The sequence below is a fragment of the Zophobas morio genome, unplaced genomic scaffold, assembly GCF_036711695.1.
Source record: "Zophobas morio isolate AGI-343-1 ecotype UQ-CSIRO unplaced genomic scaffold, CSIRO_AGI_Zmor_V1 ptg000024l, whole genome shotgun sequence".
Classification (NCBI taxonomy): Eukaryota; Metazoa; Arthropoda; class Insecta; order Coleoptera; family Tenebrionidae; genus Zophobas; species Zophobas morio.
In genome coordinates this window covers 13,059,192-13,071,987 of record NW_026972129.1, presented here as the reverse complement: position 1 = coordinate 13,071,987, position 12,796 = coordinate 13,059,192, and the positions used below count along the sequence as shown (strand labels likewise).

General features: G+C 33.1%; 1 protein-coding gene across 4 annotated transcripts in view; it reads right to left on the bottom strand.

Moving 5' to 3' along the window:
* Positions 1–12,796, bottom strand: part of LOC135135532 (G-protein coupled receptor Mth2-like) — a 93,419-nt gene that overhangs the window by 61,962 nt on the left and 18,661 nt on the right. The window contains exon 1 of one of the 4 annotated variants that reach the window (XM_064064607.1): positions 6,746–7,370. The exons of the other annotated variants lie outside the window; for them this stretch is intronic. Coding sequence (XP_063920677.1) covers positions 6,746–7,337 — 592 coding nt within the window. The 5' untranslated portion in view covers positions 7,338–7,370. Of the gene's footprint in view, positions 1–6,745; positions 7,371–12,796 lie in introns of those variants that run through there. 4 annotated transcript variants of the gene reach the window in all.

Below are 12,796 nucleotides of genomic sequence, written 5' to 3'. Positions count from 1 at the left end.
CAACGCACGATTTTTTCAGGGTTTCGTTACATGTACAACACACAAAACTGGTATCTGGTGGGGGCGTTTCATCTTGATTATTTTATTTTGCGTCTTTATTTGTAATAATGTGTATATTGGCAGTTCTCATATTTTTCTGTGTACATTAAGTGTGTGTATACCTAATTGACCTGAAATATGTTTTTGTATACACAATCGATCATCATCTATCATTTCACAAAAATTCCGCAAGGGACGATAACCCTTCCAAAGACACATTCAATATTTTTTGCAAGTGTGAATTTCGTAACAGTTCGAACAAAGTTTACAACGAAATCATTCAAAGCCCTGAAGGTTTAAATTACATGTATGGGAATTTCGTATTTCTTGATATTTCACCGCAAATGAAATACGTAGTGGGCAATATTTCGACTAAAACGTAAGACAATTATAAACATTTGGAATAAAATTAAGTACGTCCTTTGTCGTAGTTTTTAAAACATATTCTTTATAACACTTTTAATGAGATTTTCTCAGTATTACACGAGTTGTGTCACATGCGCACGAGGTTGCTGAGAAACCAAGTAAAATTTGACATAATTGGGTTAGGAAAATATTATTCGTTGTTTTGTATTGTATTGTAAAGTTTGAAGTTTATTTTTTAAACTGACTAGCAGGATAAATTATGGACATCTTTTCCCAAAGAGAAAGACGATGAAGAAGTTAATATTTAGCAACGGAAGTAGAAAATAATTAATTAATGTACACCGAGATGGGCAGTAATTATCTTGAATAATTTCATTTTATGCAAGCCAAGTAGTGTACTTAATTACGCAACTAAAGCCAGGTAAGCGCCACACTATGTCCACTTAAGGATTTTATATGTTCAAATTAGTTTGACAAATGCGTAGTATGCGTATCCCATAAAATGAATCAAAATCCTTCCAGCGCACTTCCAGTTTTTTAAGAAATGTTGAAAACTAAAATTCAGTTTAATATAGGTAAATGTAAATCGTTAAGTTCGAAATAAACTCTAACTATAGATGCATTCTATATGTATAGAAATAGTGGCATATCAGATATTATGCTTTTAATCTTAAGCAAGTTACGAAAATCAGTATCTTTTTTTCAGTTTTTAAAAGTTGTCGTTGTGAATATTAAACGATTTTATTTTTCACTTCTGAAATAAAATTATTATTATTTTTCTAAGACCATTATCTTTAGAGATATTTACCCAGTTATAAACGAAGGGTATTTTGAATATTGAGTTTCACTAAACTAAACTAAACATGATGCTAAACATTTTTGTTAAATTACACACTTGTAATTTAACAAAAGTGTTCAGCACCAAACGAAACATTGGATGTAATGAAATTTTTATATACCTACTCCAAAACTAAAAATCTAGTGGCTTCAGATTAGTGGATCTAGGTCTACGTCCCATCTAATTTAGGCATTTTAAATTACCAGTCTTCGAGAATTTTAAAATATGTATCTTCATCGTTTTTATCATTGTTTTAAACGTAACTTCGGTCGGCACAAAACTGTTCGAATTGACGCACTACATATTTTTCTGTTTTCACAGTATTGGCTGGCTTATTTGAAGAAATTGTTTGTTCAATTTCTTGCTTAGAATTCTCGCCGAATCGATTCATTCTCTTCATACATAAAACTTGCAGAAAAGTTTTCAAAATTTTAATTTGTCAACAACGAATATCCTAGACTACAAATTTGTGAAATTATAGACCGTCGTCTTCGTTGATTCACTTTCTTTTTAACGACTTTGTCGTCAGCGTTTACACTTAAATAATAAAAAATCATGTAGACACAATGAGGTATAATTGCAAACGGCCGCTCATCTCCAGGCCAATGAAATGATTTATTAAGGTGGAGCTTGTGCGAGTGAGAGAAGCATCAGCAATATTGCTATGCTCCTCTCTGAGAATATGATTCTCACCTCTGGTATGCCTATTTAACACCGGCTTAATATTTTCTAGATACTTTGTTTAACAACTGGTCTATTTTCTCACCAACGGTTTAATGGATTTGCCTAAGATTCTAATAAAATAATAATGTTGTCATTAATTAACAGTATTAAGAGTGAGTAGTCACTAAAATGAAGAGGGGGTGGGTGGGCGGGGCTATTGCTTACATTTAAAAGACCCAGTAAGGAAAAGTTAAACTTAGCCCCGCCCACCCACCCGTCCATTCTCTTTTTTTCTTCTGGAATAAGAAAAACGAAATTTTGCAAGAAATTACTTTTTTAATTTTTTATATAAAAAGCAGTTACGATTAGCGCTTTTTTACGTTTTCTCGTTCTATTAGTTTCCACTCCCATTCTACAGAAGAATATACTTAGGAATCAACGAAGACGACGTTATAGACATACTGAAAATCGCTAGGTAGGTATTTTCGAGAAACACCGCATGGTGACGAAAATTCGCGATACAATACATCGTAACTAAGGGAATTTAATTATTGCGACTGGTTTATAATATTAATTGATGTTGTATAATCGTGATTTTCAGAAACACACATCAGATGGTTGAAAGTTGAAAATTTTAACAAACCCCAGCTTTTGTTTACAGAGAGATAAACTATTTGTATTAACATTTATGCAATGCTAGTGATAATCGTAATTACTACTACTGTGATAATAAAGTGTATTGTTACGAGATAAACCCATACGCCGCCCCGGTACGACGCCTATGGGTTTTCTCGAGGGTACAGTAGACGGCGCTTAATATGACCATAGATCACGATTAATGTTACCAACTGCTTAGTGTGATCAACTGATCAAAATGGCTTGCAACGGGTCTACGCAATACCAATGCATTACAATTTTTGCGTTTATTGTGATCCATACTTCGCTTATTGTAATTAATTTGCAATTTCGGAATCGTTAGACAAGCGGGAATTGCTTTTTTGGAGAAGCGAGAAAATTGAGAAATTAGTGGCAGATTTATTGCTCAGTACGTTTTCGTCTTCTGAACGAACGAACGTTTTTTGTTTTAATTTTGATTACCTAAGTAAAAATGAGCACGTTGAAACGACAGGATCTCAATTCATCAGAGAATTTGGAGATCTTAAGACCGTACAATCGCCTCCCATTATAGGTGAGCCAGCGTAAGGTCGTGGTTACCTTGAAAATTTCTCAGTTCTTACTTTACAAACTTCTACAACAATTGAGGATTGCTTCCTCAGAGTAGTAACCAAAATATAAAAGAAAAATATTTTCTAATACTTATGTACTTCCATCTATCAGCATAATAAACAAGGTATTGTTCGTGATTTTGTTTTATTTTGAGTTTTACTGTCCCTGTTGATGACTTTCGCTTATTATTATCAATCGGTTAGTGTGATCACCTTGTCTGAGTCCTAAAGTCCTACATAATTTTATAGTCAATAACAGTGATGTCAAAGTAAATTTTACAATGGATACAGATTCCATACCTCAGTTTTTCCTGTCTTTAATGTTAATCTTTCACAACAATTGTGTAATTTGATTCTAAACAAACGTTGGAAAATTGCAAAAGTATGCATCGATTTTCACGTCAGTTGCAATTACCATATTCCCAACTTTGTCAAATTGTTTGAAGTTATTACTTAATAACCACTCACCGTCATGATTTTATACAATGAAAATCAACATATTCAGGTTATAAGTCATTAATATCCTGCTGTTTTTCTAATGTATGTCATGGTTTCAACTTAAAACCCTCATTGTATTTAATTTTTTATAATGACATGAAATGTGCTTAAGATTTATAAAAAGATTTCGACAATATAAATTACTATGTCCCCACTGTATTTTGTTTATTAAATCCGTTGTTGAATATTGTATACTTGTGTGTATTTACTCGGTTGGAAAAACACAATATTTTTCACTCAACCCTATATCTCCTTAGAATACATGAAAATATTTCTCCCTGATATCTTTATTTAAAATAAGACATTATAGTAGTAGATAGTGATTTACTCTTTTTTATTAATTTCTGTGTTTCTAAACATAATACATACTCTCCAGATGTTCCATTTTTATTATTTAAATAATAATAAATTATGAATAAAATTTAAATAATACAAATATAAAAATAATCACCTATAGTTACTATGACAAAATTATTAATGTTAATGAGATCATTGATTAAATACGTAGATTTAAGAACAGTTTTGTTGCTGTTATGGTGGTAGTCCATGCGCGCAATTGGGGTCCAAGCTATTCGACGGCGTTTGACCGCCAAATGTTGGTGCACCATAATAGGATGGGTGTATCTGTATGTATTTAATCAATGGTGAGATATACAACCATTGAATTATGTTGTACTAATGAGACCTAAAAAGGTCGAAACTGCAGTCTACAGATGTTCGATGTTGGTGATGTGTTTGCAAGCATTTTTGTCGCATTTAAAATATCGTCTACGTTTTTTAATTTATTAGTCGTATTTATAATAACTTCAAGTAGTAAGATAAAAATTTATATTTAATTTTGTTTAATACTCCATATGTTTATCCACTTACTATCCGTGAGCATAGTGCACATTAGCATTCATTCGTTATTTGAAGTAATTTTCACGTGTATTCTTCCTAACGAACTCCAGTATTTTGCGGTTTTAAATATTATTCCTGTTTACTTTCTCTTTTCCAACAGTTTATTTAGTCTTAACTTTATTTTCTGTTAATATGTGTTGTTTTTATAGTATCGCCAACAAAGATAACCTGAATCCATCCGCTCCAAAAGACAGCCGCTCATATAACAATAAAATAATTCGTAAATTTAATCATGACGTTGCCCTATATTGATACAAATAACTACACAAGTTTTGTATTTAATTATCGTGCTTTAACATATGGTGGGTTTTATACAAGGCCACTTTTCCGGTAAACAGAAAAACCATAAAAAGATAAATGTTTCCCTTCCGTTTATATAAGCATATTTCCATTATGTACTGTGTACACTGTGTTCGTAATATAAAGAACCAATCCCATTAAAAAATTAAGAACACAATTACAAAAATGTTTTTTTAAATGTACAACTATGTTTTGCAAGCAGATCTGAATATTTTTAGTTGCTGGTTTATATTTTTTTATGAAAAGGCGACAAAATATGAAATTAGACATTCGTCAAAATTACTTCTCAGCTTACTTTCGAAAAGTAAAACTAAGCAGAGTTGCCAAAAAGTTTAAACAACTAAGTCAAATACTAGTAACAAAAGAGCTAAAGTTATACGAAAAGAAATACAAAAATAAAATACGTTCGAATGATGATTTCATAATTGTTTTAAAAATGTATAGGTGACCCTTTAAAGTTATGATGTTATACACTTTTCTAAATATCAAAATTTGCATATATTATTAATTTATTACAACTGAAGTTTCAGAAATTAATTCTCCTCCATGACAGCTAAGGCTTCAAAACTTCACGACTTTTATGTAACACAACACTAAAGTGTAGTGCAAAAATTACATTCAACTACAGCTTTCTTCTTCCACTCAAATCTGGCATGAAAGTGTCTGTTAACGATTCATATTTTACTTAAACTACCAGACGATGTTGCGGATATTCGTTGCCTCGGTGTTATCGCCAATCCTGAGTGTGATCCACGTACCAGAATCGTCTTACGTCCTTGTTTAAATCAGGACCGTCAAAACATAAATCGAACAAATAAGTATATATTTTCAGATTTGTTTTAGAAGTAGTCATTTTATAGTTTTTTTTTAATACATTGAATTTGCTGGTTTTTTGTATCCAATAGTAACCACAGAAAATTTCATTGGTCAAAAAAAAACTACTACTACCTTATGATGATCTCTGGCAACAAGGGATTTCACTAAATATTAAACTGACATCAGTAATCAAAATAGAATTGAACAATAAACGTAATGGTTCACGTACAACATCAACATTACAAACACGCTTTAAAAGCTAAGACGTCACAGAGTTAAAATAGATGTTAAAGTCATTTTTACTTCTCGAAAGTAAACTAAGCAAGTATTCTAATAGGGTAGGTCCATCGAGAAATGGATACTTTCATGTTTTTTGACGTTTCATGACTCCCAGAGTATGAAAAAATAGGTCTCCCGTTTACTTCTGCCATCACTATAAGTGGATTTTTTGTTGGGAAAATAAATCATTATTATTATTATTTCATATAATTGTCGATCACTATAATAAAGATTGAACTATCAGTTAGGTATAAATGCATTAAAAACTGTCAACAGAACACTGTTTTCTTAGTTGACTAATCTGCACTAAAACGGATATTTTCGTGTTATTACTCTATACCTATCGTACGGTCAGCTATATAAAAAATAAATTTCTTAGTGGTTATTAATTATAAAATACATATATTACTAAGATAGTAATAATAATTGATCTTTTGTGGAAAGCTTGATTCACAGTACTATCAATGTTTGATACCGTCGTTGTGGAGTATCTTCTGCACGGCTATATCAGTAACGATAAAGTTATACAGGGTTTCATAAATGATTCATACATTCAAGTGCGCACTGATTTCTTTCGCCTCTTGCGGAGTGCGTAACTATAATGGCAACGAAAGTTCAAATGTCATAATTATTCTGACAGGTGACATAGTAACCGTGATAATTAGAACTTTTAAAATTTCTATCATTACTAATAAGTGGTAAATTTGCAGCATTAGTAAATTTCACAAATCACTAGAATCAGATAGGAAACATTTATGATAGTAGTTTTTCTTCTGAATTTGAACTGCTTACAAACAATTGTATAAACATAAGAACTTACCATAAAGATGTACAACTTTTGCAGCGGTATCTTCTTCTTCAATGTCGTCGGGGTCAATACATATTATTGCAGACGTCATTCTACGCATCTCAAACATGTCATATTCAAATGTTTCAACACAAAAATGTTCTGGGTTGCGCATTTTACGTTTCAAGAAATTAGGTAAATGTATAGAGCCATTTTCTTGTATATAAAATGAATCGGTACTACTGTGGTGTGGCCGTAACAATATTCTGTAATAATCACAGTCCATGTTATGGATAAAGTGATGCTTTACCGTGGAATTAATCTCAACAGTCCCACTATGTATTTTATAATTCAAGGTAGTGTCATCTGGGGTGCATGTTTTATTTACCATAATTTCATTCGGGCCGCAGCATTTTCTTATACAATTCCGTATATTACAGATGCAACCGTAGATAGTTCCATTTTCGGCAAAATAGTTGTTTTCATTAAACGTTAGATCGTCTTTTACTATCAGACTGCCATATCGGTTTCCTGTTGTAATATCTAAAGCTAACACCTTCGGGCATGGTGTTTTTAGAGAGTTCACAGTAGAAAACAATAGCACAAAAAAATACAGTAGAAACATGTTTTGTAGTATCGCAGGATATACACTGACTAAGTTTTGTTAAACAATCTGTTCCCATATCTCTACCACACCACAGGAAGGGCTGTCTCTTCCTCTTACGTGATTCACTGACGTCTTCTAAAAGCGAGGAAATTTTCTATCTTGGGGAATTTATTAGTGCGGTTGCCTTTTGAACTTTTGGTCGAATACTAAATTTAAAAAATTCATGTAATCATATACAACTCTGTATGTTTCTCGTCGATGTGTATCCTTTTTAGAAGCATTTTCTGCCTGAATTTCTCTTTCATTGTTAACAGAATAAAAATTATTAAAAATACAAACTTTGTGGTTTATTCTTATGATTCTTGTAACGTAAATATTCGATCATTATTTAATACACAATGTTGAAAGAGAAGGGAACACATGTGTAAATATTATTGTAACAAAATTAAAAAAAATTGGTCTAAAGAGTTTAGACAGTACTTCCCTCGCTGTCGGAAACTTGACGACTGCATGCCTATTGTGTTTTTTTTCTCATTACATTTTTGTAGTGGGAATTTAAAAAAAAATTGCGATGACGTCATCAACATTTTTGCAAGGACACGTATATCAGTTGGGATAGATGTAGTGTAATACTAAGAATAAAATTATTATATTCTCAAATTTTCGGGAAAATGAATTGGGTCGTTTGAATATTGATTTGTAATAATCAATAAAATAACGAAACAATTTACTCACGTATACCTACGTATCAGAGGCAACTGAAAATCGTGTATGTATAAACATTGTTAATTTAAGATGACAGGCGTAACAGCATACGTGAGAGCCAAACACAGAAACTGTAAACAAAACGACCGTCGGTTTTATTGCTTCGACTTCCGCTTATTATATAAAACATTGGGTTTTATTTTAATTCTTGACGGTGAAATTCACAATTGGTTGATTATAAACATGTCTATTTCACATTCGCGGAATCAAGTGAACGCATAAAACAAATGCAGGTCTGTAATGTTAAAGTCGATGTAAATAAGCGTGCTACCCTATGTTTCAACCGAGTTTTTCCTTTAACAAATTTTGTGTCTACCAAATTGGGTTGGTTGGGGTGTAATACTAATAATAAGTGTTGCCTTTAATTTAATCAATAAAATAAATTGACTTCATTAATTTTTTTGAACCACCTCTTAAGAAAATCTAAAAAATATGAATGGAATGATAAATCACAAGTACAAACTCATCATATTTTTTGCATTTTAGATAGGATTTATTCAGCAAAATTTAAGAGTGACGTCATCAATTTTTTTAGGAGGGATGAACAAATACATTTTGAACAAAAGTTTACCATGCTTATAATAACTTTAAAATATTCCCAAGATTTCAAAGCATTCGGTTTTGTAATTCCTGATTAAATCGATAAAATAAATTCACGCCTTCATTAATTTTTTTGAGTCACCCTGCATATGCAAATCCAAAAATATGAATGGAATGATAAATCACAAGTACAGACTCATCATATTTTGTACATTTTAGATACGATTTATTCGGCAAACTTTTGAGCTGACGTCATCAGTTTTTTGTAGAAGATAACCAAATATATTTTGACTAAAAATTTATTATGCTCTTTATAACCTTAAAACATCTGCAAGATTTCAAAGCATTCGGTTTTGTAGTTCCTGATTAAATCAATAAAATAAATTTACGCATTCATTAATTTTTTTGAGTCACTCTGTATATGCAAATCCAAAAAATATGAATGGAGTGATAAATGACAAGTACAGGCTCATCATATTTTGTACATTTTAGATATGATTTATTCGGCAAACTTTCGAGCTGACGTCATCAAGTTTTTGGAGGGGATAAGCAAATATATTTTGACTAAACATTTATTATGCTCTTTATGACCTTAAAACATCTGCAAGATTTCAGAGCATTCGGTTTTGTAGTTCCTGATTAAATCAATAAAATATATTTACGCATTCATTAATTTTTTTGAGTCACCCTGTATATGCAAATCCAAAAAATATTAATGGAGTGATAGTTCACAAGTACAGACTCATCATATTTTGTACATTTTAGATATGATTTATTCCACAAACTTTTGAGCTGACGTCATCAAGTTTTTGGAGGGGATAAGCAAAAATTTTTTGACTAAAGATTTATGATGCTCTTTATAGCCTTAAAACATCTGCAACATTTCAAAGCATTCTGGTTAGTAGATTAAAAATTAAATTTCAAAATGTTGTTTTACAATTTTGATTTTTTTTCCAAAAATCTGGACGTTTCGAGTGAAAAGTCGATTCAGAGTTGTAAACTACATGTGTAGGACTATGTTATTTTATACAATTGAAAACCCATTTACTATGTACAATTTTGAAGTGACGTCATCGCTTTAGTGGTGGGGATGATTCGACAAATTTTGGTTAGCGTTTTACCATCTACATGATATTCTTAATATAAGTACAAAATTTCACAACAATCGGTCGAGTACTTTCGGAGATTATCTGTCTAATAAAAATCCGTGACAACAGACGGACAGACGGACAGACGGACAGACGGACAGACGGACAGACGGACGGACAGACGGACAGACGGACAGACGGACAGACGGACAGACAGACGGAAATGGGAGACCTATTTCTTCGTCTTCTAGGGGTCATGAAAGATCGAGAAAACGTAAAAGTAGAGAGTCGGCCGACGGACTCGATTACAATACTTCCTTTGCTTACGCTCGGGAAGTAAAAAAGAAATTATGCCTTCCTAAAACGTTTCCTTCTGAGATAGTGTAATCTAAATTGGCCCGAGGTTTCTGAGTTCTATCACATTGACCAAGGAACCGTAATAAAAAATTTAAAAAAAGAATCTCTACTGCTGAAAAAATGTTGTTATCATTTTATGTGGAATATTATGTCGAATGTCGAAAAATGACATGAAATATCAAAGATGATTGTAAAGTTGTATTTCTGGTTGTGTCTTAATTTTTTTAGGCGAGGAGCTTCTTGTCAGTAATTGTAGATATGAATTATTTTAAATTATCAATTACCTATTTTATTTGTAGAATACAGTATAGGGTGGTGTCATAACTAATGAATTTCCCTTTTGTATTGTTGATATAACAAAATTATGAGTTGTCACGTCAGTAACGATAAATATATCAGGATAAAACTGTTGTATGTACACTCTTTTTGAACATCTTATATGTTAAAATAATTAACGCGGTCAAAATGTTCATATAACATCAAAGTGGTGCACCCTAGATTGAAAAAGATTATGATCTTTATTACGATCTTTTTTATACCCGTGCTATGAAGAAGCAGTCATCAGTATCCAGTAATACTGATGACTACCAGCAATCAATATTAAAAAAGTACATATAAGTAACTTTAAAGATGGATTTTGAAGTTTTTTTTTTTTTCATTAAAACATATTTCAAGTATAAACTGACTTCACTATCAGTCAACAAAATGCAAATCCTAATCCGTTTGAATTGCACCTTTGTAATGTGATTAACAGTGCGCGGAAATTTATCTTACGGCTGCAATTCCCCAGTTGGAGTAAGGTGTGTTTTACGGCGAGTAACGGGGACGCTTTGATCTGGTCCACAAGGTCGTAGCCAGTGCGTCTCTAGGAGTGTATACACCTAGTAGGTGTAATATTTTAACTAATGCGTAGATTAAATACAGTGTACTACTATCACAAAATTCATTGCAGCATCACTTTTTAGTTTATTTAGTGCGCATTGACTTTAGATTTTGACTGGTCGACTTTTAAGGAAAGGATCGTATATTTATATTTTTATATTTTAGTAAACAAGAAGTTTCCTGTACCTGCTCTAAAATTTGGAATTTTGCACGTAGGAGATGTTACTTACTAAACGACCGGCAGTACTGTAAAACCGATTCGGATGGTAAATAAAAATTTTGAACATTTATAGAGTATAGATTAGATTAAGAAACATATTGTTACGAAGTAAGCCCATACGCCGCCCCCGTAGGACGCCTATGCGTCTTCTAGTATGTACGCGTTGCTTCTCGTATGTAATTTGACTCACCAGCCGCGCGGATGCAAGCGGATGTCGCGACGGGGCCAGAAGAAGTCTCGAAGCGGCGCTCGAAAAGCCTGGAAGCGGAAGTCACGAATACCCAATTCGAAAAAGAGCTGGATCGCCGAAATAAGGATTTAAATAGACGCCACCTTCGGAGATGATTCATTCATAGTTCAGTCAAGAGTCGAATGAGCGAATGCATTTAAGTTGTAATTCTAGTTAAATAAGTACATTGTTGAGTTTTTACCTACGCCCGATTAATTATTCGCCCGTCAATCGTAACGTGTCGGAAGTGAAATCTGAAATTAATAACCGGTTTTATTACGACGAGATCTGGGCAGATCGGATGAGACGAGAGCTCAAGCTGCGAAAATGGAGGAAAAGATCATTGTTATGCCTGCACAAATGGACGAGAAAATGGGCGCAAGAATGGAAAAAATGGGCGCAAGCATGGAAAAAATGAACCAAAAAATGGATGCAAGAGATGAAAAAATTAATGCAAGAATAGAAGAGATGAACGAAAAAATATAGAAGCAAAAGGATAACATAATCACCAGTCTAACCGAAAAATTCCAAAGGGAAGTGGAAGCAAACAAGAATGAAATAGAAAAAATTAAAGAACAAATGAAAGTTATGGAAAATGTTGTTGGACGAAATATGGCTTCAATGGTGCATCAGTTAAAGAGTGAGTTGGAAAAATCTGTGGAATGTACAGAAGATAAGATGGAACACAAAATGAAGAAATTCGAAAAGATGATGAGAACTGCAGCAACAACCAGTCCATGTAATGTGATAACGCCCCACAGTACAATTCAACCACCCACCTATGATGGTCAGACACCTTGGTCATCATACAAGAAGCAGTTCGAAGCCGCAGCGACAACAAACCTCTGGGAAGAAGAACAAAAAGCTACAGCTTTGGTGATAGCTTTGCGAGGCGCAGCGCTGGAGATACTGCAAACTCTATCCGAAGAAAATACAGTTCCTTAACTGCTGCCCTAGAACTTCGATTTGGGGATGAACATCTAAAAAACGTTTTTGCCGCCCTACTCAAAATAAGAATACAGAAAACGGGGGAATCTCTACAAGAATTTGAAGCAGATATTAATAGATTGGTACGTCTTGCATACCCTAACGCACCCCCATCCTTCCAAGAGAGTCTTGCAACAGAAACGTTTGTAAATGGCATTCGCGACGGTGCAGTTAAGAAGATCCTACAAGTATCAGTGTATCAAACATCACCTGATGCCCTAATTCGTGCGCGAAGAACTAGTACGAAAAATGTTGGACGAAGGCGTCATAGAGGAGTCAAACAGTCCATGGTCTTCGCCTGTAGTGCTAGTGACCAAAAAAGATGGATCGACGAGATTCTGCGTAGACTACAGGAAATTAAACGATGTAACCAAGAAGAACAGTTACCCGCTTCCACGAATTCATGACA